At 35.6% G+C, this 27550-nt stretch overlaps 4 protein-coding genes across 10 annotated transcripts; 3 read left to right on the forward strand and 1 right to left on the reverse strand.

The window, feature by feature from the left end:
• Positions 1-697: 697 nt before the first annotated feature.
• LOC131427926 (carnitine O-palmitoyltransferase 2, mitochondrial) lies at positions 698-3259 on the reverse strand. 5 transcript variants are annotated; one of them, XM_058591515.1, is made up of 4 exons: positions 3052-3259; positions 2940-2989; positions 2079-2861; positions 698-2012 (listed from the first exon to the last, which is right to left on the reverse strand). In XM_058591515.1, the coding sequence occupies exons 3-4, from the start codon at positions 2836-2838 to the stop codon at positions 802-804; spliced, it is 1971 nt and encodes a 656-aa protein (XP_058447498.1). In that variant the 5' UTR covers positions 2839-2861; positions 2940-2989; positions 3052-3259; the 3' UTR covers positions 698-801. The 5 variants fall into 5 exon arrangements, with proteins under 5 accessions (XP_058447498.1, XP_058447496.1, XP_058447495.1 ...); XM_058591513.1 differs by having other exon boundaries at positions 2933-2989; XM_058591512.1 differs by lacking the exon at positions 2940-2989.
• An 8276-nt stretch (positions 3260-11535) lies between these two features.
• On the forward strand, positions 11536-13398 carry LOC131427927 (actin-related protein 2/3 complex subunit 1A-B). Of its 2 annotated transcripts, none has more exons than XM_058591516.1 (3): positions 11536-11688; positions 11751-11910; positions 11966-13398. In XM_058591516.1, the coding sequence occupies exons 2-3, from the start codon at positions 11838-11840 to the stop codon at positions 13012-13014; spliced, it is 1122 nt and encodes a 373-aa protein (XP_058447499.1). In that variant the 5' UTR covers positions 11536-11688; positions 11751-11837; the 3' UTR covers positions 13015-13398. The 2 variants fall into 2 exon arrangements, with proteins under 2 accessions (XP_058447499.1, XP_058447500.1); XM_058591517.1 differs by having other exon boundaries at positions 11545-11695.
• Positions 13399-18880: 5482 nt separating this feature from the next.
• Positions 18881-19626, forward strand: LOC131427929 (protein D2-like). The gene has a single exon (XM_058591519.1). The coding sequence runs from the start codon at positions 18901-18903 to the stop codon at positions 19546-19548; it is 648 nt and encodes a 215-aa protein (XP_058447502.1). The 5' UTR covers positions 18881-18900; the 3' UTR covers positions 19549-19626.
• A 546-nt stretch (positions 19627-20172) lies between these two features.
• On the forward strand, positions 20173-22966 carry LOC131427930 (DNA polymerase delta subunit 2). Of its 2 annotated transcripts, XM_058591521.1 has the most exons (6): positions 20248-20328; positions 20398-20431; positions 20651-20858; positions 20914-21186; positions 21939-22063; positions 22122-22966. In XM_058591521.1, exons 3-6 carry the CDS (start codon positions 20660-20662, stop codon positions 22890-22892), a joined length of 1368 nt encoding a protein of 455 aa, XP_058447504.1. In that variant the 5' UTR covers positions 20248-20328; positions 20398-20431; positions 20651-20659; the 3' UTR covers positions 22893-22966. The 2 variants fall into 2 exon arrangements, with proteins under 2 accessions (XP_058447503.1, XP_058447504.1); XM_058591520.1 differs by lacking the exon at positions 20398-20431 and having other exon boundaries at positions 20173-20328.
• Positions 22967-27550: the final 4584 nt, after the last annotated feature.

The following is a 27550-nucleotide window of genomic DNA, read 5'->3' on the forward strand; positions in this document are numbered from 1 at the left end:
AACATCTGATCTTAAAACCATTCAATAGCGTTCAGGGTGACGGGGAGACATTTTATTTGCGACTAGTTTGATCATAATCGGTCCAGCCATCTCTGAGATCTCGACCGCTTAGTTGACAACACACATACACACACACATACACACACGGACATTTGCTCAGTTCGTCGAGTTGAATCGATTGGTATGTGACACACGACTCTCCGGCTCCGGCTGTTAGTGACGTGATGGTTATAGTAACATAAAGGCTAAAAATGCGACGAGCGACAATCCAGTGTTCCATGATGGAAAACTACCAGATGAAAAAAAAATATTTTTCTACTTTCCAATGCCGTGTTCGGTTTCTCCCTTGCTTGTTTGGTTTCTTTGCGTAACCGTGTACAAAAAATCGTCAAGTTCCTATATTGCGTGATAGATACGGAAAACAATAGAAGATTAAGTAACTCAAAAAAAAGTTCATATGCTCATTTGAGCTGAGCAAGTGATGCCAAATCGCGTTCAAAGTGCCTTGTGTACCTGGAGACCAGCAGCAAGGGACCGAGTTAGTTGAAGACTGCTATGTAAGATAAATAAGTATAAGCCATTCACGCTTTTATGCGTATAATTGACTTTCGACATAAAAAAAAGATTATGCTACCAGTTCAAATGCAAAAAATACTTCTAAAACACAATTTTAATCTTTCATAAAAAAATAATACAATTATTGCTTTGACATAACTACTTGATATGATTGTATAACAAATAAATTTAGATAAACCTATCGAACCAATGCGAATCACTTTTCTGGTACCCAATATAACAGCTTCACTTAGACGGTATTGTAGAATTATTCAGCACTTTGGCGATGTCCTCGTAAGCACTGCGAAGGCAATCTACAAACTCCCGGCCATTCCGATGCGATTTGTAGCTAGTGACAACGCTTCCGAGGAAGCCGTCCTGTATGTTGTATCCTATACCGTAGCCATCCTGGACAACTGGCCCGAAACCGCCAGCTAGGAGTGCCGGCGATGATAGCGTGCTGGTGGACAGGATGTTGTGGTTAATCGCTGCATAGGCAGGATCTTGGAAAAGACACGGCATAGGAATATCATTTGTTTCCGCCATGTGCCGTAGCCCAAAAAGGTGCCTATCGAAGCCTTGGCCCATAGCCGCGTCCTTAGTTAGTTGTCCATGCAGGGAGGAACACTTATCCATCATAGCGCGAAGTTCGTTCGATGACAAGGGGTTGCTCTTTCGTTCGATCGCTTCGCAAAACTCTTTAGTTGCGACGGTGCATGGGCGCATCGTTTCTGTTCTACCGTGGCGAAAGGCCGCAGTGCTACAAGATTCATAGGTAGGTACAAATTTGCTGTGTTGCTTGTAGAATGCCAATTGGAAACCTAATTGCATGATCGAATCGGGGCTTATTCTCTGTTTCTTGCAGATGTTTTTATTGATACCATCATACTTGAGATAGTTCATATCTAGCGAATCAATAATGGAGTTGTGGTGATTTTGGGCCGCTATGATCGCGTCTTTGATCCGGTCGTCCAAATTAAACTCTATTCGCTTTATCACATCGACACTTCTACTGGTATCTTTCTGTAAGGTATCGGGATGCACGAAAGGTGCTGCAATAGTTTCTTTGTAAATTTCTTGAAAATATCGCAAAACGGCCACTCCATCTCCCCATGAGTGTTCAAAATTTATTCCTGCAGTGCCATCTTTGGATACGATTAGCGAAAATGATTTGTCGAACCAGCGATTTGTTCCATTGCCAAAAAGAAAATCTTTAATTGTTGGAATTGGATGCTCTGGATTGATTGTTCCGTCGTCCAAACACAGACAGAATAAAGCGGAATCGATCTCCCGAAGAGCTTTTTCGTTTCCGATTTCACTCAAATGATAACGAATCTTAGCCCAGGTGTCGCGGTTTTCGGTTGTAAGGAGACCAATGGGGTTTTCGGCAATCGGCACGTTATCATCTAGAACGTGCTTGAAACGAGCTAATAAAGTTGCCGGTTGTTCTATGTTACCTAAAATATAAATATAGAAACGTTAATTCATCGTTGATTGGTTTGTAATGCAGTTTCAATAGATACCAGCTTGATCAAGAACAGTCACCGAATAAATATGACCATTACGAATAACCAGTAGATGTCTAGATTTAACATTTCTATAGATTCTATCTTTCCCAGTTTCGGGAATACGCGTTGCTCCGAACAGTCCTTGATATTGACTCATATCCAACGGGAACGCTTTGAATGCATATGCGACATACGTTGAGATGAGCGATGGAGCCAACGAAGTGACTGTTCGAAATGCATGAGTATCACTTTTGGCCGGATTCAAATGAAATACCTCTGGTTCTAGTAGCTGGGAACGCAGGGATTTCATGAACCTTAGCGAGCTTATTACTAAATTAGTTGTACGCAACAGTTGATCGTTGTAGGCTGGTCGAGGGTCGTGATTCATCATGAGTAGAGGGTTGTAGTTGATCGGCAAAGGAACTCGGTCTCGTAAATACATATCGAACCAAGGTTCGGAGATGTAGCTGGTATGTTTGTTTTTTGAATCCTTTTGTTTTAACAGTTGTTGAAGTTTGGGTCCGTCCGTTGTCAAAAAACGATCAGTATTATCTTTTGTCTTTCGGTAGGCTTCATCTATCAATAATGGTTTCTGGGCTGCAAGATAGCGTTCACATGTTTTATCCAACTTCGGAATGGGCAGTCGCGGCAGTGAAGCTTGAAAATGAAGCATTGGAATTCTAGTTCTTTGCATATATTGATATTCATCGCTGCTGACAGAATGCGTTGATTTTGTTCGATGACAAACAATAAGACTGCGTGGCAAACGTAGCATGTTTCTTAATTGATCAGCACGACCTATTCAAATCAATTAAAGAGAAAAGAAGTTCAACATTTAACGAAATAAATTCTGTGGAATAATACATTACTATATACTTATCGGTACAAAAGAGCAGTATCTAGTACAAAGGTCAGCTCAGTAGTAACTGTACATGGATTAGTGATACAACCGATGATATCAGCTGGATTCTATTGCACCAAGACTTACCAATTGACGAAATTAATCTTTTCTGATAAGGACCAGATAACACAGAAAATAAGAACCCTTTCCAAATGTCAATGTTTCCGTTAACCTTAGAACGAATAAAACAACAAGCACTTGCGAAATATATCGACTGTGCAATAGAATTAACTAACTATACGGTGCTCAATTGCATCGTCATCACGTTTGTAATACGATTTTATGGATATTATATATCACTTTATATAAAGAGTGATGAAAACAAAGAAAAGTATATAAATATACATACACGCTGCCGGAAAATATACTATTTTTGCTTTATGCTGAACCCAGATTTTTCAGCAAATCCACACGCTGCCAAAAAATTATCTAATTTTAAGTACTTTTCACTCTATAGAGGGGTTGTGTGCAGGAAGCCAATTTTGGGTAAAATGGGTTTTACTTATTTTTGAGTAAAAGCATCAATAGTACTGATTAGGTAGAAACTACACAAGCGATATAAAAATCAAATTGGGTACTTTGATTTCAGTTTTCGTTCGATGATTTGAAAAATAAAACGCAAACAATAAAGTCAACTACACTGAGAAAAGAACCATAGTAACCGCAAACTGTTTTTCATTGTCATTTCTACTATACGCTAAAATAGTAGCAAAGAGCATGATATATGACTATTCACCATCTGTATTGTATAAATTACTAGACAACAAAGACTACGACTTGACTAAACTATTTGTATTTATGACTTTTCTGGCATGGTCATACTGACAATGGTAGTCATCTCAAATATAAGAACAAATAGTTAAACTCACAATTTCTAGTAAGGTGAAATTGCTCTTGAGCCTTGATATATGAGAAGCGAAATAGTTATTGCTACCATGTGAATATGTTCACAGTATAATAATGTTACCATAAATAGATACATGGTTTGATATACGATTATGAAGTTTGAAAACACTATTCATGTAGGCCATATCAACAGAATTTATGTAGTAATCACATTATCGTGTATTTTTTGTTTTTTAACCGACTATGTATTTCATTTGTGCTGACTATACAAATTGTCAATAAACGAATGTTCTATGTTATTGTCACATAAAGTTACAATATAACAGCAAATTTCGTACGTGGGTAACACATCAGTGATTGATATGAAAAAAATATTTTATATGATGACTTTGTGTAATTTGGTAGGTCTTGCAGGTGAGTAAAGTTTGAGCCTTAATAGTTTCCGTCATTGAAATTCAATTTTTCAACCATTTTTCCGGCAACGGCTACGTTTTCCAGTGAAATCAACGTCTCGTATACGATTTATTATTCATTATCGGTCGCTGTAGCAATAACATCCAACATATTGCAGGTGGATAACGAGGTTTACATCTGGACTTGGCTATTAATTTCTTTCATGCTACTCATTCCTGCTTCAGGAAAAAATCCACCGGACATCAGAGCCTTTGATCAACTGCTGCTACCAAACAATCGACGACACGACCAGACACTCCGAAGAAAAATCAGAGTAAAAAGTGTTTGTGAGCGATTTACCGCCAGTTACCACAAATATAGCGACCCCTTGTTAATCATTGAAAAAAATATTTCCAGCAACCCTTTTCTGGTTGCTACAAACTCGTTACCAAGAAACTATTTTGCAACACAAATAAACAAAAACAAACTATTCTTCAATCAGAATAAAATGTTTTCGTTGGGTTTCTTTCGCAATTTTCGGCAGTCATAAAAAAGGTAAGTGAAAAACTTCGTTGTTTAATATAAATCGACATTACATTAATAAAAAGTAGAAATAGTACAAAAATATTTGTTCTTTGTATTTTTGCATCAGTGCTCTTCTGACATATAACGAATTACCAAGCGATGAAAAAACTGAAGCAAATAGACTTTCCCATCGGATACCGTCATCTGCTAGAGAGCATATTCAACCAATCGTACGGACTACAGACGACGACCATGGTTTACTGTAGCGAGAAACCTTTTATTGTATATTATAACAGTTTTATAACAAATTAATTTTATGGTTGAGAAATAAAAACAATTTTTAAAGCAAAATTGCAAAATATATTTGTGTGTATTATAATGTCTCACGTTTCTATGTCGTAACAAGGAAATATATTTATGATGTAGGAAATATATGAGAAGTACTGCCATGTCGTATCCCAACATATTTTTTAAACTGAAGACGTTCGTGGTGTACAAGTTCAAAAACACATCTTTATTTTTTAATGGGAATGCCATCCCAAAAAAATCAGGTTTCAATAAATACAATCTTTTTTGACTCATTGACTCCAGTTTCATTAAACCTTTGAGCTACAGCGATTTGTCGAAGTTGTTCTTTGAAATCCCATGCCATCTCATGCTTTATATGTCCTCATGCTTTATATGTCCTCAGAATAAGCGATCGCTGTAGACTTACTTCGGTGGAACATTTATCTGGTGCGACGCTCGCTTCTCTTATATTCACCCCGATTCTGTATTTCGTTCGAGTCGGATTATTTCGATCGAACACGAAATTTTGCATTCTCTATCTCGGTCCAACTTAAAACATTTCGTTGCAATCAAAGATTCATTAGTTCCGCCCAATACGATACCGTCAATATTACCTACTTAATGAATTACTTCTTTGTATTTTTTTTTGCATTACATTATTCTTTATTTGTAACTAACCTGATTCACCCCAGCTTTCTGTTTAAAAATCGATTTATCAGAAAATTCTACCACTGATTTCGGTGGGTTTAGAGTGAGTGGCCACAAACGGGTTCCATATTAACCGACAATGATAAGCGCAGTTCCCATGACTAGAGTACCATGAAAAGACTTCCACTCGAGGTAGTTGATAAATCCAAATTTAATTTTCCGCGATTCGCAAAACAATTCAAAATTTGTTTTGTGTACGTTTCTCATGCCTTTAATACACAGTAACCAAGGTTATAGTAACTATTATTCAAAATCAACAATTTATCAACTTGTGTTGCCAGTTCCAAACTTTTTTGAAGCAATTTCGTTTTGACATTACCAGTTACTGAGGGGTAGTTAAATTTGCGATACAGTTTTGATTCGCGAGTGGCAGGTCGTGTCGTCGAAACAATGCTCCTCAGTGTCCACGTTGCTATTCAACATTTCACTAGGCATGTCATCATTTAATATGATGTGAAAATAAAATAAAATTCCATGAAACTATTTTGTTGTTCTTGTTCTAGAATTCAAATTCATAAAACTTTTTAACATTAGCTCATGTTCTGCTGATCTTCAGCATTGTTGAATCAACCACTGCCTTTAGTTTCGAAATAACTAGAAGTGAAATGTTAAAAATACCATGGCTCTGGTTATAGCGAAAACTACAATGTAAATAAAGATTCGGTCATGGTTAGCCTAACCATCTCAATCGTATTAGTTATTCATACAATATACTGTTCAATATTACTATTCTAGAGCCGATAACATTTATAGTAAACATGAACTTGACTATTGTTGAAATCATCTGATTTAATAGTCGGCTGAAAACCACTATACTGGCATGGTCAGGTTGACCCTCTATATAGTAACTGTTACCATAATATTTTTCTGAGTGTATGATTACTTTATTTATTTAATATATATCTTTTTACATATTTCAACAATGTAATTATGTTCAGATGGTTTGTTACCGTTACATTTACAAAATTCAGAATGGGTAATAAAATTAAATCACACTTATGGGAATTCATATTCATTGTACTTTGCAATTGGAGCTGCAACAGTATTAAATCTACAGACTATATAATTGAACTGCCAAGGCTGCTCTATTGAGCTGCTGGAACTGCACCGTTGAGCGATCGAACGCATCTCAATATCTTCCATCGCCTGAAATGATATTGCGGTGTAATTATTGTTTATAAAAGAAACTATACAAAGCTACTCACACTGCGATTGATGACAATCATTGAATTATTCTCCCAAAACCGGCAATTTTACACAATAATTTCACTCACTTCAAATCTGACCGATAGTTTCTGCGATGCAACACACAAAATTTTTTCACCCAACAGCAACTTATTGAAGTAAACTACACTGTTGAGTGAAAACTACTCAATCGATACAGTACTTTTCACCCAACAATTAAAAACATGCTTGATTACTTCATGTTAGGTGAATTTAAGTCAACCGTTGGGTTTTTTTTGGCAGCGTGCAGAAAAAAATTTTAATCCGTTTTATACGTTTTATACTATACACTACACGCTCTTTGAACATAACTCATGGTTTGAGTTGCGTTTACTCAAATTCATAAACTGGAACAATATGTCAAAATCGAGGGGAACGACACTTAACAAATGCAATTCAGTTCCGAAAGGATTTCTCCTCTATTTTCAGTTGTGCATATCCTTGCAGACACTTGTTCATCTTTGCTACACATAGTAATAGTTGGAGACGGATCGATCGTCTTTTGCTGAGTTTTTGCTGGTTGAAAATATAACCATGGTGATTTTATACCTTATTGATACCAGTATTTGGATATGTAAATAAAACTGACACTATAACTAGAAGAAAATCGTGTATTTCCAAATTACGATAATGTTGACTATGTGTTCTAGTCAACCAGCAGTCTTTGAAGTAAAAGTTCTCTAGAGGATTTAGAAAATATTAAATACATACGGAAGCATCCAAAACAGTTCCTGTCGCAACAGAAAAATCAACGCAGCTCTAGGAAGTTCAACACAGCACACTCGTGAGATGTAATTCCTCTTTTTCACAATCGTGAATGTCGATAACTATTTTCTCATTACAGTCACGAAAAGTATTCGATGTTGAGATATTTCAAAAGTAAATAAGCTTTTACTTTCAGCCAAATAGCAATTATTATAGTCAGTGTGTTACCGAGGAAATTTGACACCCGTGGCAAAATAAGTTTTACCACAGACTAACAGACATGACAGTATGAGTAAATTCTAATAAAAATTATTTTTCGTGATGCACTAGTTCCACCTATATTGTACTGCGCGAACTATTTACTATCTGTACACCCCTTGTGTTATGTAAAAGTTTTTTTACTAGTTGGTTTCCCCTCGTTTGTCAACACCGATCAGCTGCTTGCAGGGATGCCTGATTTCATCAAAATATTTGAAAATGAATCGTCACAATGATTTATTGGATTACGTTGATAATATATTTAACTTTTTCTTGATGTTGGAGGGTAACCATTTATTCGACTCAAATTTGTTCATCTAGACTATTTTTTATTGTGTTGGTAGTTTTCACCCGAAATTAAGTGGCGGCAGACCAGAAGCAAGTAAATATTGTAACAAAACGGGTTCGATTTTTTATTGAGTTGGAGGATGAGAAGTAGGCGCAATTATGTATATAGTTTAGGCAATATCAAAGATAAACTCAAGATAGAGTAGTCTGCGATTTCTTAGGTATCATTTGAATAGGACCCCTCGATGAGCTCGGTTCACTGTCAATTTGAGTATTTTGAAGCAAAACAACAAGTGTCTGATCACTAGATGCGTCGTAACTATGACAATGATTGTTTATGTTTGGAAAAATATCAAGTTACAGTATGAACGATATTGAGAAATTTCGCTTTATATCAGTGATTCTTAGAATAAGAAAGTGAAAACTACTTAGAACCATTGTCTAGAATTTATTTAGTTTGTTATAGCCTCATCCCATGAAGCATCAGTTGTGGCAAGAAATCATTATATGCTGAATGTAAACATATGTGTGCTTCCTTTCTAACTTGTATTGTTTCCATGGCATTTTGTCGGAACTAGTCGACGCTTGTTAACGGAGGGTCAATAAAATTACATTATTACTGAACCAACTGGTTCACGATTACTGACCCAACATTTTTCAATGAAACGTATGGAACATTGTAATCTTCAGTTTATCTTTGGCAATATGTATTAAATCTGTATCCTGAATGAAATTCGCATGGACGTATACAAATCAATACATTACAGGTAATTCTGTATGAATGGCAACTCTGTTGGTAAATGAAAAAAATAAAGACAGTCTAGATGACAGACATGATGTTTTTGATAGGGTAACGTGGCGCCATCATGACACATGTGAGTACTGTCCCAAATAATGGAATATTCGAAATGACCGTTAAAATGATTGAAGAATCAAATTTGAGTGTCCTGTCTGTTAGTCTGTGGTTTTACTGCCCCCTTCGTTGGTGTAATGAGACTGAGCTGCATCTCCGGAGAGATCACTTGGACGAGCAAAACAAAAGGTCCCAAGGAGTGGTTCGCCGCCCCTTAAACGTTGTGCTAGGGATGAATGCCCCTAGCAATGCCTGGAAAATGCTACGTACATCAACAATAACATTTTGGCCTGTCCTTATATTGTTAAAAAATTGAATTACACGAAACATGCTAATTTTATTGTGTGAATAATTCAAGCATTACTATTTTTATGTCTAATAACATTTTTGTCGCCGTATTTATATCTATCTTTATCTGTAAAACGTTGCTAATTAAGGAAGCAGTGACAGAGATCTTATAAAAAGGGAATGTTCATACCACAAATTGATCTAAGAAGCTATTGATTGATGTTCAATCATTTTCATTAAATACTGTGGATCTCAAAAATATAATGGTTGCGATACAAAAGTAATACAAAACAAATATCAATAATTTAATAATTTTATTAATAAATAGTAATTAATATTAATAATTTTCGATAAGGATGGATGCAGTTCATAAAAGAATCATGTATGCAAATATTTTCTTTTTTTATCGAGTTTCCACTATCGTTTCTCAAAAATACCTCTCCAAATGTGACAAAAGAAATGTTTCGGATTTTTCATGTTTTTAAATAAAGAAAACCAATCCATTTCTTTAATAGATCCTTGCTCATGATCAGGTTTTCCTATGCCCCTAAAGATCGTGCAGTTCCGAATTCATGCCAAATAAATTATTCACTTCTATGAATACTATTCACTTAATGAATACAATACATCAAAAACATAATTTACAATCATCACTTTTCTTGATTTATTGATCCACCTTGACAACTCGTTTAATGTCACTAATAAATATAAAAAACTCTTCAAGAGATCATGGCGCCACGTTACCCTATCAAAAACATCCTGTCTGTCATCTAGACTATGTTTATTTTTTCATTTACCAACCGAGTTGCCATTCATACAGAATTACCTGTAATGTATTGATTTGTATATCTCCATGCGAATTTCATGCAGGATACAGATTTAATACATATCTCCAAAACTATATACAGAATTGTGCCTACTTCTCATCCTCCAACGCAATACAAAATGGACCCCTTTTTGTTACAATATTTACTTGCTTCTGGTCTGCCGCCACTTAATTTCGGGTGAAAATTACATTACGTTAATACATTACATTACGAAATTTACCTAATCAAAAAAAGTCTATATGAACAACGTGAGAAAAATAAATGTTTACCTTCCAACATCGTTAAAAAAGTTAAATATATTATCAACGTAATCCAATAATTTATTGTGATGATTCATGATCAAATATATTTATGAAATCAGGCATCCCTGCAAGCAGCTGATCGGTGTTGAACAAAGAGGGGAAACCAACTAGTAAAAAAACTTTTACGTAACACAAGGGGTGTACCGATAGTAAATTGTTCGCGCAGTACAACATAAGTGGAACTAGTGCATCACGAAAAATTATTTTTATAAGAATTTACTCATACTGTCATGTCTGTTAGTCTGTGCTTCGACTTTCTTACTAACGGTTAGACACGCGTCTGAACAATTAGATACGCTTTTGAACAATTAGATGTCTTATTAGAAATAAATGCAATTTCATTATATTTTGACGACTTTTTTTTCATTTTATTGGTATAATCCGGATCTGTCGTCCCCTCGGTCAAAATTTGAGTATGGATTTGAGTAAAATTTACTAAGGCCATGAGTTCTCTCGCATTTATTCATACATTAGAGAAAGCGTTGAGTTTTCAAACATTTGAGTGAAAAACAATACTTCTACCAGTTCAGTGCGTTTTCTTTATCGGAATATTCTGATCGAATTTAGGAATGCAAGAATACGCCTTTATTCATTACCGTTTTTAGATCTGGCTTTTGAAATCATGAATCATCAATCATAGATGTGTTCAATAGTAATTTTGTGGTTTCAATTATGCTAAGTGAGAGATCCTACATAAGGATATCAAAATCGTCCAATTTTGACTCCAAACCGGCCGAAAGGAAACTGTTTTGAATCGCTTTTTTGCTCTTCCCATTTAAATTTCTTTTCTTTGAATGCAAGGATCTCCAATTTTGAGTTAAACTCACTCAAATTTAAAAAATATATATAGAGTTTTCTATTGTTTTGAGTAAAAGAATTCAAATTTTAAAAGCTTCGCCCCTAACTTAAAAATGAGTAGATAGGTGGTAACTCAAGTTTAGAGTACGAGCACTTTATAAGAATTTGAGTGATGTGTCACTCAATTTTGAGTTATATTCAATGAGAATGTGTGCGATTACTTCATTCAAAGTGTCGATTTTCATCAGTGCAATGCGTGTTAATGTTGTCAAAAAATTCTGACAACTGACAGCATATACGCTGTAACCAAACAATGTCAGTTTCAAGTGCTGAAAAATCGGTCCTCTCTTCGTGAAATAAGTGAAAATTCGTGTAGACGGCCCAGAGTCCGCGAACTTCACAGGAACTCCTTTTGAATTAAGTATAAAGTTGGTGTCTACTAATATAATCTATTATTTACTTATGCTTTTCAAAAAATGATAGGTTTTCGCACCGATTAAGAAAAATATTAGGGTGTGACTAGTTTGATTAGTCATCTTTTTCGAAGGAACTACAACAACTTTCCTAAACATGACTGAACGCCATACTTTCGGAGGTAATTTGAGTCCGATTACTTGCCATGCATGGAATAAGGATCGTACACGTGAGTATCAGATTCCACAAATCGTGTATGTATAATTGATTTGCGGTTCACTTAGAAATTGCAATTTCACCGAACAACAATGAGGTACACATCTACAAGCGTGAAGGCTCGGAATGGAAGCTGCTGGATGTACTGAACCAGCACGATTTGCGAGTCATGGGTATCGACTGGGCGCCGAACACTAATCGAATTGTTACTTGTGCGGTGGATCGCAATGCTTATGTCTGGACCCAGGGGGATGATAATAAGTGGAAGCCAACATTGGTTCTACTTAGAATTAACCGAGCGGCTACATGTGTACGTTGGTCTCCATTGGAGAATAAATTTGCTGTTGGCTCTGGTGCTCGGCTGATTTCGGTTTGCTATTTTGAATCGGAGAACGACTGGTGGGTATCCAAGCACATCAAGAAACCAATTCGTTCCACGGTTACTTCGTTGGATTGGCATCCAAATAATATGCTACTCGTTGCGGGTTCTACTGACTACAAGGTAAGAGTGTTCTCAGCATTCATCAAAGACATCGAGCAACATCCGGAGCCCACGGCCTGGGGACCCAAAAAACCTCTCGGCCAAATGTTGGCTGAGTTTAAGAACTCGACCACTGGTGGAGGATGGGTGCACAGTGTAAGCTTCTCGTCGGATGGAAATCGCATTTGTTGGGTTGGTCACGATAGTGCAATTAACATTGCCGAAGCAAACGGAGGAAACACGGCAATTAAGCTTAAAACCGAATATCTTCCATTCCTTTGCTGTGAGTGGATAACAGCTCAATCTATTCTAGTGGCGGGTCACAGCTGTGTGCCGCTAATCTACACTTTTGAGGGAAATAAAATTGTTCTGTCTGCCAAATTGGATCAGTCCACTAAGAAGGAACAGGGCGGAATTTCGGCTATGAGAATTTTTCAATCGTTGGATCGTAATTCACGCACAGAAAATTCCGATACCAATTTAGAGTCGATTCATCAAAATGCTATTGCATGTGTCTGCATCTATTCTGGCAACAAGGGAAGCGCTTCACGCATCAGTACTTCTGGTTTGGACGGACAATTGGTCATTTGGGATATAAACACATTGACCCGCTCGATGCAAGGACTGCGCATTTAAGAGGATGTAAAAAAAAGAAATGGATAACGAGTTATAAAAAATAATATGGTTTGCTGTTGTTTCGTTCAATAACATAAGGTAGGTCCATGCCTTCTCGTATCAATTCAGGTAATATAGGCTCTATGCGTCTTCATTGCAATCATCAACTATTGGTTGTATTTCCACCACTGAATGCAACATGGCAAGTCTAAATGCCTACATAGCTAAAATAAGGAATAATATCTCTATCCGCACACGGAACTTACACGGGGAACTGTAAGTATACCTTCAATATATAATTTTAATGCATTACTGTACTCAACGATGATGTTAAATGCATTTACTGATACAAGTTCTTAAACAAGAAGAAATTCCAATGAATAAATTCCATTATATTTTTCCGGATTTCTGTTTTTTATTGAGAAGAAAATTTGAGAAATACTCGGCATAAAATACGACTCCTAACAGTTTTATTAGCAAATCTAACCTTTAGGTTTTCGTAAGGATAAGCGAGTACGGCATTTTAAAAATAGAAACGCAGTGAGGAATAAATGAAAACCAGCCAAACTTCTTATAATTGAAAGTGAGCGTAAGGTGATAAAGGTGCATACTGCCGTTTTAAGTCTAACTGTCCCATATATAGGAAATCCTATAAGATATGGGACAATTAAGCGTAGAACGGCAGCATAGGTAAGCCTAAATCACTTGAAAATTTAATTTCTGTTTGTAAAACCAAATAAATGGAAAAATGTTGAACTGAACATAACCAGAATACGAGAATTGATAAAATAAAAGTCGGTTCGTGAATATTGTGCGGGATTTAGAGATGGGCAATTCGTTCGCGAACGGTTCAAAAGAACTAGTTCTTGTGAAAGAATGAATGAGCAATAGTTCTTTTTTCGAGAACGGTAGTTCCTCTGATGAAGTGAAGGGACCTTTTTTTTTGCTCGCATAACTTTTTATCGAGAACGTTATTTCTGTAATACGAAAGTTTCATCATGAAAGTTAAGTTCAAATTTGTGGGACGGTTATATAATTGCTCACTAAATTGCTTGATCTAACAAAACTAAGTTTTTGTTCAGTCTTTGCACAAACAAATATGAAAAGAACGAACGAACGGCTCAGGAGAACTAGTTCTTTCAAAAGAACTATGCATCAGTGAACAGTTATTTGAAATGAGCTGTTTTGCCCATCTCTAGCGGGATTCATTTTTGAGTATATGATTACAATCTTAGAATAATTTTTACGCATTTTGTTTCGCCATTACAAGATTTTTCACACACTTTACCCTATAATTCCGGCACCGGAAGTCGGATCCAGATGAAATAAGGAGATGGCACCACAAGGTCTTTCATTTGATCCAAAGTTTGTCAAAATCAATCAAGCCATCGCTGAGAAAAGTGAGTGAGATCCTTTTTGGAACACATTATAAATATTTGAACCTAACTTTGTCCAAATCGGCTCTGCCATCTCAGAAAAAAAACCTAGTGAGATTATTTGACACATACATACACATGCATTACTCAGCTCGACAAATTGTATAAGTCGATTTTTAAAATGATTGCATATCCTTTCTATATGAAAAAGGCAAAAATATTCCATTCTGAATATTGATTATAGAGACAACGACTTTGTTTTGATTCAAGTTGTTTAATAACGATTGAAAAAATTTAACGAGCGAAATTATGCGCTCATGTTACTTTTGTATGGAATATATATGGAACTTGTACCACAGATTAACAGACAAGACAGTATGAGTAAATTCTCATAAAAATGAATTTTCGTGATGCACTAGTTCCACCTATATTGTACTGCGCGAACTATTTACTATCCGTACACCCCTTGTGTTACGTAAATGTTTTTTTACAAGTACACTCAGAAAAATAGTATGGTAACTGTTACTATATAGAGGGCCAACTTGACCATGAGCGTATAGTGGTTTTCAGCCGACTATGAAATCAGATGATTTCAACAATGGTCAAGTTCATGTTTACTATGAATGGTATCGGCTCTAGAATAGTAATATTGAACAGTGTATTGTATGAATAACTAATACGATTGAGATGGTTAGCCTAACCATGACCGAATATTTTTTTTACATTGTAGTTCTTTCTATAACCAGAGTCATGGTATTTTTGACATTTCACTTCTAGTTATTTTGAAACTAAAAGCAGTGGTTGATTCAACAATGCTGAAGATTAGCAAAACATGAGCTAATGTTGAAAAGTTATATGAATTTAAATTCTAAAATAAGAAAACCAAAATAATTTCATTAAACTCTATTTTATTTTCGCATCAAATCAAATGATAATATACCTGGTGAAATATTGCTTAGCAGGAATTGGCAGCAGGAAAGAAATTATTAGTCAAGTCCAGATGCAAACCTCGATACCCACCTGCGATTTTCCGTGGGATTCGAGCGAATTGAATCCGGGAATCAAATGATAATCTTCCTTTTCATCAATTGCTTGATGTTGTTTCTACAGCGACCGATAATGAATAATAAACCGTATACGAGATGTTGATTTCACTGGAAAACATAACAGTTGCCGGAAAAACTGTTGTAAAATTGAATTTCAACCTAGGAAACTAGTAAGGCTACAAACTTTACCTACCTGCAAGACCTACCAAAGTTCACAGTCACAATATAAAATATTTTGTTCTAATCCATCACTGATGTGTTACCCATGTACGAAATTTTCTGTTAAATTGTAACTTTATGTGACAATAACAGTACACCCGCTCATTGACAATTTGTATAGTCAGCTCAAATGAAAAACATAGTCGGTTAAAAACACTATACGATAATGTGCTTACTACATACATTCTGTTGATATGGACTACATGAATAGTGTTTTCAAACTTCATAATTTCTTTTAAACCATATATCTATTTATGGTAACATTATTATACTGTGGACATATTTACATGGTAGCAATAACTATTTAGCTCCTCATATATATCAAGGCTCGAGAGCAATTTCACCTTACTATAAATTGTGATTTTAACTATTTGTTCTTATATTTGAGATGACTACCATTGTCAGGATGACCATGCCAGAAAAGTCATAAATACAAATAGTTTAGTCAAGTCGTAGTCTTTGTTGTCTAGTAATTTATACAATACAGATGGTGAATAGTCATATATCATGATTATTGCTACTATTTAAGGGTATAGTTGAAATGACAATGGAAAACAGGCTACGGTTACTATGGTATTTTGCTCAGTGTAGGTTTCCTCTCGTTTGTCAACACCGATCAGCTGCTTGCAGGGATAGCTGATTTCATCATAATATATGAAAATGAATCGTCCCAATAAATTATTGGAAAACGTTAATTACCAGAAGCAAGTAAATATTGTAACAAACGGGTTTGGTTTTGTATTGCACAATTCTGTATATAGTTTTGGCTATATGTATTGAATCTGTATCCTGCATTAAATTCGCATTTACGTCAACAAATCAGTCCTTTAAAGAAAATTTTGTACACCAACACTGTTGGCAGACCCTGTCAGCTTGGAGCGAAATCAATTTTCAGTTCAGCAACGCCATCGCACGGCATCACATTCAACATATCATGTCAATTGTATGGGTGCGCAGTGCTGCTATTTTGGCGCGCACGAATTTGACATTTCTCTTCCATACTTATATGTATGAGATTCGATGCGGACTCACCTGAGGGCGACATGCTCGCAAAAAAGGATGTTGCCAATGATTTGTTCGAGAAATGTGAGAGCTGGATATCTTGTTAATATGATGTCTTTGCTGTTGGTAAATGTAAAAAATGAACACAGTCTAGATGACAGACAAGATGTTTTTGATAGGGTAACGTGGCGCCATCATGACATATGCGATTACAGTCCCAATTAAAGGAATATTCGAAATGACCGTTAAAATCGACCGTCCCACGACAGAAGGGCCTAACTGCAAATGACACTTTCTCTTTGTTTACTTTTTCTTTCACGATTTACCGAACTGATTTTATATTTGACGCTTTTCAAGGTAAAACTACAAGCTTTCGATTTATATTGGAAACTTTAGATAATTTGCCATAATGGCTCCGTAATAATCAAAAGAGAAAGTAAACGAAGAGAGGCTCTCATTTGCGGTTAGGCCCTTTTGTCGTGGGACTATCGAAATCATTAATGAATCTAATTTGAATGTCCTGTCTGTTAGTGTGTGCTTGTACTATATAGAGTAATACCTTTGAACCAGCAACATTAAACATCCTTTGTGATTGGATTTTTATTATTATCATTATCATATATTTATACCGGAAACAAAAATTTCCTAAACATCACGAAGCATTGAAGTCCGGAGACTGGTACAACCGAAGTCGATTTGCTTGGTCGATTTGCTTGGTCGATTTGCTAGCAATTGAAATTGAATTGAGCCCAGTTTTGAAATATATTTCGTGTTTTGTAATTCCGGAACCGAAAGTTGGATCCGGTTGAAATTTTTGAGTTTTGTATGCTACTGTGAAACATTGGAGCCTTTTTTGGTGGGATTTTTTTTACGACATGCTTTCCTCAAGATGAATAGGATGAATATAACGTACAAACCTATCTCATGCGACGAGAGCGCTTGAGCCTCGCTCTTGGCAGAATGCGATGAGACTATACAACGAAGCGTGCATCAGTTTCTGGTGCGGTACATAAATGTGCCAAAGAGTTCTCTTGAGACCGGCAAAAGTACGTCGCATGCGCGTGGTTGTCTTATGAGAATGAGAATTAATTTGTCTCAGCGCAAAATAAAGAGCGCGCGTGCATGAGGCCTGCTTGAAACCAAGGATGGCTTTTATCGTATCAAAGAACGCTCACTCGCAACTCTTCACACGATTCAATAAGTGCCATCAAAGAGAGACGGATATCATCGCAGCAACAAAAAACCGGCATGGTTCATTTAACATAAAATAGACACCAGTGCGAGAGCGAATTTCTCTCAATGACCTGTCTGAGAATCAAAGGTTAGTTCGCTGCTGAATGATTCTCTTTGAAGCAACAAACGGTCGCTTATTCTCGTTTCGCGATCCGATTCTGTATGGACAGTGGATAATCCTTGGGACCTTTTTGCTCACCCAAGTCATCTTTCCGGAGATGGAGTTCAGCTTTGTTTTTTTCTTGCTTACTAAACCAACGATGGGGGCGGCAAATCTCTTATTTTGCCTTGGCGCCAAATTTCCTCGGTTCGCCACTGGTCAAAAGACACTGAAATGGAACTTTCATCGATTTATTTTTTTTTAATTTATAAAACTGATGTTTTATCTATTCCATTTTTTAGGTCTTGTTAGTTGATGGCCGTCCAAAAGTACGTCGGCTTTAACGGCTCCCGCACTCTGGTTATCATTCAGTCGAAAATTCCAACATGAAACTTTCGTATATTTCAAAAGAAATGGTGAATGAGAAAGGTATCTTTACACAACTAGGTATAATCAAACAGGGGCTTTGACGTGAATACACCTTACTTTTGTTCCATAAACCTCCCACCTTTTCGAAATCTATCTTGTACAAGAATTGGTAGAATGAGTATCTTTTGTTATTCCTAACACAAAAATCGAGACAAAAACAAAATTTTTGCTTCATACCATCGGAAATATTAGCATTTTATGATAATGTTTTCAGTTATATAAGATAACCATATATAATAAAAAAATTATGTCAGCCCTCATTGTCAATAGGAAATATACACTGATTTATGAAAAAATGCATTTATTCACTGTATTTTTAACACAATGTTGATATGCAATGCTGCGTATATTTTCTATGTACAAACATGTTTCTGGAGCAATAAAAATTTTTAATATTTGATTTTTAAATATAATGAACTGGCAACCCTAATACTACCAATGCATAATTACGCAAGCTCCTTGAAAACTGATAAAAGCTCGCATATTTATAACAACGCAGTATATGCTGCGCATTCCAACGATGTCAATTAGCCGGCTGCAATCGTGTTCGGTGCTCACTCGAAACGTTTTTTCAACTTCAATTCGACTTTTTAGTTCTGCTGTCGCTAAAAGTATGGAAAAGCATCAGGTTGTTCCGGATGTAATTCCGGTAGCTCCCACCGAAGTGGCAAAGGTTATTTACGCAACCGGTGTTGCTGTGAGCGAAGGCAACGAGTTGACACCAACCCAGGTTAAAGACATCCCTAAGGTGGAATGGAATTCGGATGGATCGGCATTCTATACCCTTTGTATGACCGATCCAGACGCTCCAAGTCGCAAAGAACCAACTTATCGTGAGTGGCACCACTGGTTAGTGGGCAACATTCCTGGAGCTGATATAGCCAAAGGGGAGACGCTGTCGGAGTACGTCGGATCGGGACCTCCGGAAGGTACTGGCCTCCATCGTTACGTTTTTCTGGTTTACAAACAGCAAGGCAAGTTGAGTTTCGATGAGCCACGACTTACCAATCGTAGTGGAGACAACCGTGGTGGATTTTCTATCAAAAAATTTGCTGAAAAATATAAACTGGGTAATCCGGTTGCTGGTAATTTTTACCAAGCTCAATGGGATGATTATGTGCCTTTGCTTTATAAGCAACTTGGAGCATAATCATATAAAGCGATATAAAATTGTGTAAATTTGTTGTTCTGCTTATAAAGCTAAATAAAACATTGGTTTAAAAATAAATTTCGTTTATCATTAGTGATGCCATATAGGCCTTAGCAGAAAAAAATATATAAGCTTTTTGGTGTTAAATCTGTGTAGGCCAAAAGAGAATATTTCAATTGCACCTTATTCGTATGTGTGACCGCTGAATAGTATCGCGGTTTTAATGAAAGGTTATTATATTACATTATTACACTCAAAATTAAATCACGTATGCTTTTTATGGGAATTTTGAAAGTATATTTTAAAAAATTCCCAAAACAGCATTTGTACAATAAAAATTACACGAGGACCAGTAGTATCATTACTGCTAAGTAATGTTATTTTTAATGAACGTGTAGGGCAATAAAGACAAAATTCACGTTTTCTAATAAACAACAAAAAAACGTTGCTTTCAAAATGAGCGAAACTGTATTGGATCAGATATGATTGTAAATATTGTTTTACTGTAAATCTATAATCATTTATTTACAGGTATTCCTGTTTCGACTAGGGATCCTAGAACCTGTTCACACAAGTTTGTAGAATAACCACTTTCTGCACCACAACGTTTTTCTCAGTGTAGACGTACAATATTACTGGCAACATTTTATTGGAAGTAAATTATTTGACGTTCTAAAGCTTTCGTTTCCTATTTTTGTATAATTCCCATTCATAAACATTTTCAGCGCACGGTTGCAGATTCTTTGGTGAATGCCAGGTTTCCTTGTATATTTTTAAATCGTGAGTTTGAAAACTACCCAAAAAATATATATGTTGATACTTTATTGATAATAGCATATTCACTGATAGGTTGAAATATTTGCGTACTACAGTTTTTCTTTTGGCAATTATTGTTTGACAGTTCTAGAGTCAAATGCCATCCTTGATAGATTTGGCGCAAACTTTTCTTGAAACGATAGAATAATTCGATTAAGGATGAAGGAAATCGGCCCTGTATTTGTGATTTATTCTCCTTGTTCGTTCTATCGTTAATCTTACAGCTAGTGTTTTCTAGAGTTGAAGATAAAATTATATTGCATGAATTAATTGGGTTGTTTTGTAGCTGTGAACAATGCTGTTTCCAGAGGATAAACATCTTGCGATACCACAAACAGACAAAGGCTTTAAAAGACTACAGGTTCCATACACATATCAAGCGGAAAAGTTTCATTTCAAGTATAAAGATTTTAGCAAACAATTTGCATACATTTATGCATCTCGTTTGAATGAAATGGTCCAACTTCTGAAAGACCGGACCATGCAAAAATGGGGTAAGTTTCAGTTTATAGAGTTTAGTCCTATGTACCGTCATATAACTGTCGACAGGTGATAAATATCCCCTCAAGCAATTGGCCGATCTAAAAGAGGAAAATCCTGAACACTGCATAATCATAGGAACTCTGTTCAAGCATCAGGAACTTAAACCAAGTATTCTGCGGGAGATTTCCGAAGAGAACCAATTAGCACCTCAACCGCCTCGATCGCACTACACGGATGATGCCGATATTCTTATTCTGGAAGACGCATTGCAGCGTATACGATTGACAGGCAAATTAGATGTGCATTCTGTCGTGACCGGTATAGTCTGCGCTGTACTAGGTAAGCACTGTCAGGAAGATAAATTTTAAGCTAAGAGAGCTGTACTAAGAAAAAAAAATTCACATGATAAATATTTTCTTTCCTTGCATGCTCGAAAATAATGAAAAATGAAAACGCAAAATCTCTGTGCAGGAAAAGACAGTAAGTGGTTCTGGGTGTGTCTGTTAATAATCGCTACACAGTCAGCCTTATAGCTTGTTCAGAATATTATGTTATAGCACATTTTTGTTGCTTTGCACTGATGTAAATTTCGCATTAACATTAAAGTAACCTTTTGTTTTTCAGAATTAGAACACTAATTTGATTTTATGTACAATTTTCACAAGTAATTAATGAGTTTTAAATTTTTCATGTTTCATCAGTATCTTTGTTGTAATTACCGTTTAGTATTAAGCATAATTATTAATCATCGACATCAGACCATTTTGAATTAATCTGTCTATCAATTGTTTAAAAAACTCCAAACATAACATTTTTGGTTGTCAGCATCTTCTTACAGTAATCCTGTATGAAATCATAAATTTGTGTGTAGATTGTAACTGAATCTTGTGTTGACATCGTTTTGCTACACTTTTCTATCAGAAGATTCTAATCATTTATTTCGGAACTGGATAAACCAATTGTTCGAAATCGAGCATATATGCCTTGAACCAGATTGTATTCAAGCCAATCAACTCTTAAGGGTCTAGGCGACCTGCAACAGAAATGAAGTTTTTTAAATAGTTTTATAAAACATAATTTTACTCCCTCAGGTTACGAGGATAGTGATGGTCGATTCCGAGTTGAGGAATACCTTTTTTACGAAAGTGGACCGCAGAAATCACTAAAGTCATTGGAATATTCGCCGTTGATTGTATTTATCTCCGGGTTGGATCAGGTTAATATCAGTTATTCACTTAAAATATATTAAACTCATAATATTGTTTGTCATCAAGGGTTCGGCGAATGATTACTCCCTCCCAATGGAACTACTTCAGCAATGGATTTTTGGGAACCTGGAAGGATTCGAACAAAATCGTGACTGGGAGGCAGCTAGTGTAGTGCGGGTAATAATTGCAGGAAATTCCATCAAAGCATCGGTTAATCCTAAGAACAATCTACACGGTCGTCCATCTACGAGCTCCAACGATCTGGTGAATGCAGTAAGAGCAGTAGACACCTTCGTGCACAATTTATCCCAATCAGTGAACGTAGATTTAATGCCAGGTGAATTCGATCCTGCAAATCACATGCTACCGCAACAACCAATGCATCAATGTATGTTCCCGAAAGCAGCTGTATACAAAAGCTTCCTGGGGGTTCCTAATCCATACGCTTGCGAGATAGCTGGTCGTTCTATTCTTGGAACATCTGGTCAAAACGTGCATGATATATCGCGTTATTCTAAGATTGATGATCCGTTGGAAGCGCTTAAATGCACTCTAGAGTGGAGTCACATGGCACCAACCGCACCCGACACACTGCCTTGCTATCCCTACTATCAGCACGATCCGTTCATAATCAGCGAATGTCCACACGTGTATTTTGCAGGTAATACAACAGAATTCCGAACAGATTTATGGAAGGGATCCGGCGGTCAGGAAACGAGGCTAGTCTGCATTCCATCATTCGCTGAAACGTGTACTGTAGCCGTAGTGAATATAAGAACTCTTGATTGTCGCCCGATCTGCTTCAAAGTGAACGACTCGGATGATATGGAAGAATGATAAATTAATTGTATACTACCTATTCGTAACAACGTTTTCCAATATGTTACTAATAAAATATGTCTAAAATTTCTCATGTCATTAAATTTTATAAATTAAACTGTGACTACGAAACAGTAAGCAAATTCGAAATTCTGATGTATGGTCTTACTAAGAAGATTTTTAACTATTTCATTATAATACTAACGTAATAGTGATAGATAGATACTAATATTTCGAATGCTATTTTTATTACCCGCAGTGTATCAGTTAAGAAGTCTAGTATCTGTCTGTCACTATTACGTGAGTATTATAATGAAATAGTTAAAAGCCTTCATAGTGGAATTTGAAGGAAATTTCATTTTTTTCCAGAAACGGTCTGATTTTTGGTGGTTAGCTATCGGAATTGTAAATCTGAATTGCTACCCGGACGAGCAGATGTTGCCCAAGGTTCGAGTTAGTGTGCCTATAACCAGAGTGACGACGTCTTATCCATAATGTGGGCAACAAACCAAAACGTTTAATCCGCAATGTTGGCAGTTTCGTTAGCTTTCTATTGTATTTGAAAGGTCCTTTGTTCGTTTGGCACAAAACTGTCATTCCAAACGAACAGTTTTCGTCACTCTGGTTTTAGTCACTCTAGTTCGAGTGTAGCTATAATCTTGTATATTTTCACTTCTGATCTTCTGAATCGACCCGTTTAATGTCAGAAATCTCTATACTGTGACGATACAAGTTTATTAGCCACAGATAAAAACATACGAGTGATCTATAGTCTCAGACCAACAGACATTCCACCTATATTGAACTGCGCGAACTAATTACTATTCGGTTCTAACAAATACTTGAAAATTTTCCTTTTTTCCTTCTTCCAATTTTTGCACCACCCCGTGATAAATAAAAATTTGTACTTGGTTTCTTCTATCCCGAACGTATGCGGTTTTGTTTTATCGACTGACTTGGATGAGATGTAAAACCGAACTGTGACTTACTGAGTTGATTGGTACATGAGACGTCATTATGTATTCTTAGATATTTTCTGGGAAGTACGGACCTTTCTACACAATATACCCAAAAATTAAAGAAATCGATTCAGCGAATCAAGTTTTTTAATGGACATGGTTGATAAAGGCATGACTTGAAATTATGCAAAAGGTAATAACTCAAAAACTAAAAATAACACATCGCTTTTTTTATACCTGTTGTTGTTTCAAATTTTAGAATAAATATAAAAACATATAGCGCTCTCAGTCTACAAACCATGAAAACCATCATAAAGATATTCGATAGACGTTTTCAACTAAAACTTTACCTTTATCATACATTTTTCCAGAAAAGTATAGACATTCCTCGATAACATATCTTTATGTTAACTTTTTACGCTGTAATGAAATTTCCATTCTTTCTTTCATTATTCTTTCATTACATTCATCAGCAACACGTAAAAACTGACACCCGCTCTAGTTCTTGACTGCCGTAACCGAATTTCATATGTGTGAAACTCGCTACGTTCATATATTACTACCATTCATATATGAACCACATACCAGTAAGTTCTTGCTTTGTAGCTTTCTAGGTTGTACCAGAAGTATGATCATGTATGTATTATGCAAAGGTTGAAACTCATTTCCCCCTTTCCGTTACTTTGATTTCTAAGCCCTGCGCTTGAGTTGCATAAACTACTAGAACAAAGCACCATGCGTTTCCTTCTAATAGAACTTGATGGGGACGCATGGTCAACTGTTATTTATTTTTTAGATAAATTCAAATACTGTGGTCGTCCACATTTTTACAAATATGAAAACATACCACTTTAATATGCCCAAAAAATTTTTTTTTCATCACTAAAAAATCCGGGGTGGTGCAAAAATTGGTATTGGAAAAATATGTTTCAAAATTTTCAAGTATTTTTTAATGGAAGAAATACATCTTCAAAAATTTTGAAAAAAAAAAACAATATGAATTCTTTTTGGGGGCAGATTTCACATGCTTATCCTGCTATAGCCTTTCTGCAAAAATCGATGCAATCTTCAGTTGAATCGATTCGCTCTTTGTAAGTTAGTTTATAAGTTTCATTCTCAGACTATACAGTACCAGTATGTTTGCATTTTTTTCTACAAAGAAGAAGAAGAAGAAGAAGAAGAAGAAAATGATGTCTTAACCTAATCATGTATTCAAAAGGTTTGGAAAGTCACCACTTGTGAAATCTTAACAATTCAAATTTAACTCAATGAATAATAAATAATACATAAAATACCAATTTTTTTATTCAAGTCTGCCTACGAGTTACAAAAGGTGTTTGACTTTATTTCGTTCGTTCGTTTGCGTGTTTAAATGCTTTCGGTTGTTTTACCAGTGAGTTAGCCATTAGTTGAATAGCACGGTATTTATTTTTATTTCTGTAGGCATGAGATATTGGTTATAGAGAAAACAAACTTTTCATTGTTATATTGAAGCACAAAAGAGATAACTGAAATGCAGTTTCATTAATAGTATAGCTTATTTTTTATAGAACGGTTCGGATTGCATATCGTCTTTTATGTAATCGAGATAGCTAGTTTGGCCTGTATACTACAACCTTAGATTAAGGATGTGTGTGTTTTTTTTGTATAAGTGTATGTTTTACAGCGTACTTAATAACAAATGTTCTTTTCAAGTCATATTTGGCACGTTGTTTTCTTTTCTCTAATCATCAAATCGATAGTAGTTAACTATTCACATACTTAAAATTAAATAACTGTTAAATGACTGATCTAAAACTAGTTTTGCTCATTTCGCTAGTGTAAATTTCGTTTGACAAGCAATTGATGTAGTTTACTATGTAATTTGATTTAGTTCGCAGTTCTTCTTTCTCTTATGTCAATAAATCATACTCATGATGTTGTTTCATCAAACTGGTATGTGATTTGTACTTATTTATGGTAACGTGCACGTAGTTTTGTTCGTCCCCCAGCTATATACAGGTGTTTGTGAGGGTTTTAAATTTACAAATTTATAGACTAAATGTGTATTATGTACAGTTTTAAGATTCAACAAAGCTATAGCCAAACACAGCATGTTAATGTTACTAATGAGCGATTGTAAATCCACCTTTTTTATATTTAGTACTTAGAGGTTAAGTATGCGCATAAGGATTAGAACGAAGCCTTAGATTATAGAACATTCCATACCAGTTTAAGTTTTCATGGCCATCACCATTTATGCAATCGAAATTAGAAGTAATGGTAAAATATTTTAAATTCATTCATTTTTAATAATAAAGCGGAAAACTGGTGATCACACCAGTTAAAATACAGTTCGTCGGTGCGGAGCGAGTTATTTTAATTTAGGTGTTTTAACAAATTTTTATTTACGAAATTTAGTAATTCTCAAGGAATCATATATTTACAAAGTTCATATACGAAGAATTAGAACTATATCTAAATAAGAACAATCAAATTAAACGTCATTTTGATAGAAACATGTTAAAATGGTATATGAGCCGATAGAACCTGTTACATAAAAAAAACCTATTCTTAATCCACCTAGTGGTGTGATAATGCCTTCATTTTGTCATTCACACTGCCTCATTCAAACCTTTATTGTTTATTACGATAAATTCAAACACAAGTTTGGGCTCATTTCATATAATTTCATTCAGATTGATTCGGGGAGATATCAAATATGTGATTCAGTGCTTACCTTACATATTCAGCAACATTCCTCAAACCAAATGTAGTGAAAATAATACACTTGAATCTTCGGTTGGTCAAATCTGATAAAATTGTGCGGATAGAAAATAAAATGTTTATGTCGGTTGCGTCACTTATACGATAATATCTACAAAACCGGAGGAGTTAGTCACATGATCATCGATCTTGATTAATAAAAAATTTCAAATGAGTCTAAACTCGTTGAAATCGATTAGGCAAAAAAAAACTGAGCGTATAGATAAAAAGTGCGGTTTGTCGGTTACGTCTCTTTTACGATCATATCTCCAGAACCGAAAGTGTCAGCCACTTGATCTTCGAATTTGATCCACAATCTAATAGTAGCTTTTAAATGAGCTTAAGCTTGTTGAAATAGGTTGAGCCATCCCCGAGAAAATCGAGCATATAGAATAAATCTTCGAAAGCACCACACCCACGCACATGCACACACACATCCGCACATACAATACTTTAACACAACAAAATTTTCTAGTATTCCAAGAGTTCAATTATGTTTAGGGCGTTAAAACAATACAACAAAATCTGCAATAAAATATAAGTGTTATTGATGTTGCTGTTTTAAACTATTAGCTTACTGTAGAAATGTTGAAATACATACTTAGGTAAAAAAGCGGTTATTTTAGATACTATGAACATCACAATTTTTCCAGTTGATGTCTTTACACTAAGAATAAAGTCGATTTCGCCTTAAGGATTTTTATACAAATAATTACCAGAATAATAATTGTGTACAGCATCATTTTCTGCAACTCTGGTTATGGTTTAGTCAACTGTTTTAGATTAACAACAGACCTTAGGTATTGGCAGGAATACCGACTCATGTACAGGTAGGTCAAACATTATTTCTTTTACATTTCAAGCGACGGAATTATGTACACACCAGAGAAATCACCTCAGTTCTGTCCTGTTGCAAATATACGCGTGAATCGAAATTACCTTTCATTCCGCGCCAAGGTTTCGATAATATTT

The sequence above is a fragment of the Malaya genurostris genome, chromosome 2, assembly GCF_030247185.1.
Source record: "Malaya genurostris strain Urasoe2022 chromosome 2, Malgen_1.1, whole genome shotgun sequence".
Classification (NCBI taxonomy): domain Eukaryota; kingdom Metazoa; phylum Arthropoda; class Insecta; order Diptera; family Culicidae; genus Malaya; species Malaya genurostris.

Excerpts from the sequence above, each read along its gene's own strand:
- LOC131427927 (XM_058591516.1), top strand. The coding sequence starts at position 11,838 with ATGACTGAACGCCATACTTTCGGAGGTAATTTGAGTCCGATTACTTGC. Across the intron at positions 11,911-11,965 it reads ATGGAATAAGGATCGTACAC|AAATTGCAATTTCACCGAAC; the intron begins GTGAGTATCAGA and ends CGGTTCACTTAG.
- LOC131427930 (XM_058591520.1), top strand. The coding sequence starts at position 20,660 with ATGCTGTTTCCAGAGGATAAACATCTTGCGATACCACAAACAGACAAA. Across the intron at positions 21,187-21,938 it reads TATAGTCTGCGCTGTACTAG|GTTACGAGGATAGTGATGGT; the intron begins GTAAGCACTGTC and ends TTACTCCCTCAG. Across the intron at positions 22,064-22,121 it reads TTATCTCCGGGTTGGATCAG|GGTTCGGCGAATGATTACTC; the intron begins GTTAATATCAGT and ends TTTGTCATCAAG.
- LOC131427929 (XM_058591519.1), top strand. The coding sequence starts at position 18,901 with ATGCTGCGCATTCCAACGATGTCAATTAGCCGGCTGCAATCGTGTTCG.
- LOC131427926 (XM_058591512.1), bottom strand. The coding sequence starts at position 2,838 with ATGCTACGTTTGCCACGCAGTCTTATTGTTTGTCATCGAACAAAATCA. Across the intron at positions 2,013-2,078 it reads GACTGTTCTTGATCAAGCTG|GTAACATAGAACAACCGGCA; the intron begins GTATCTATTGAA and ends TTTATATTTTAG.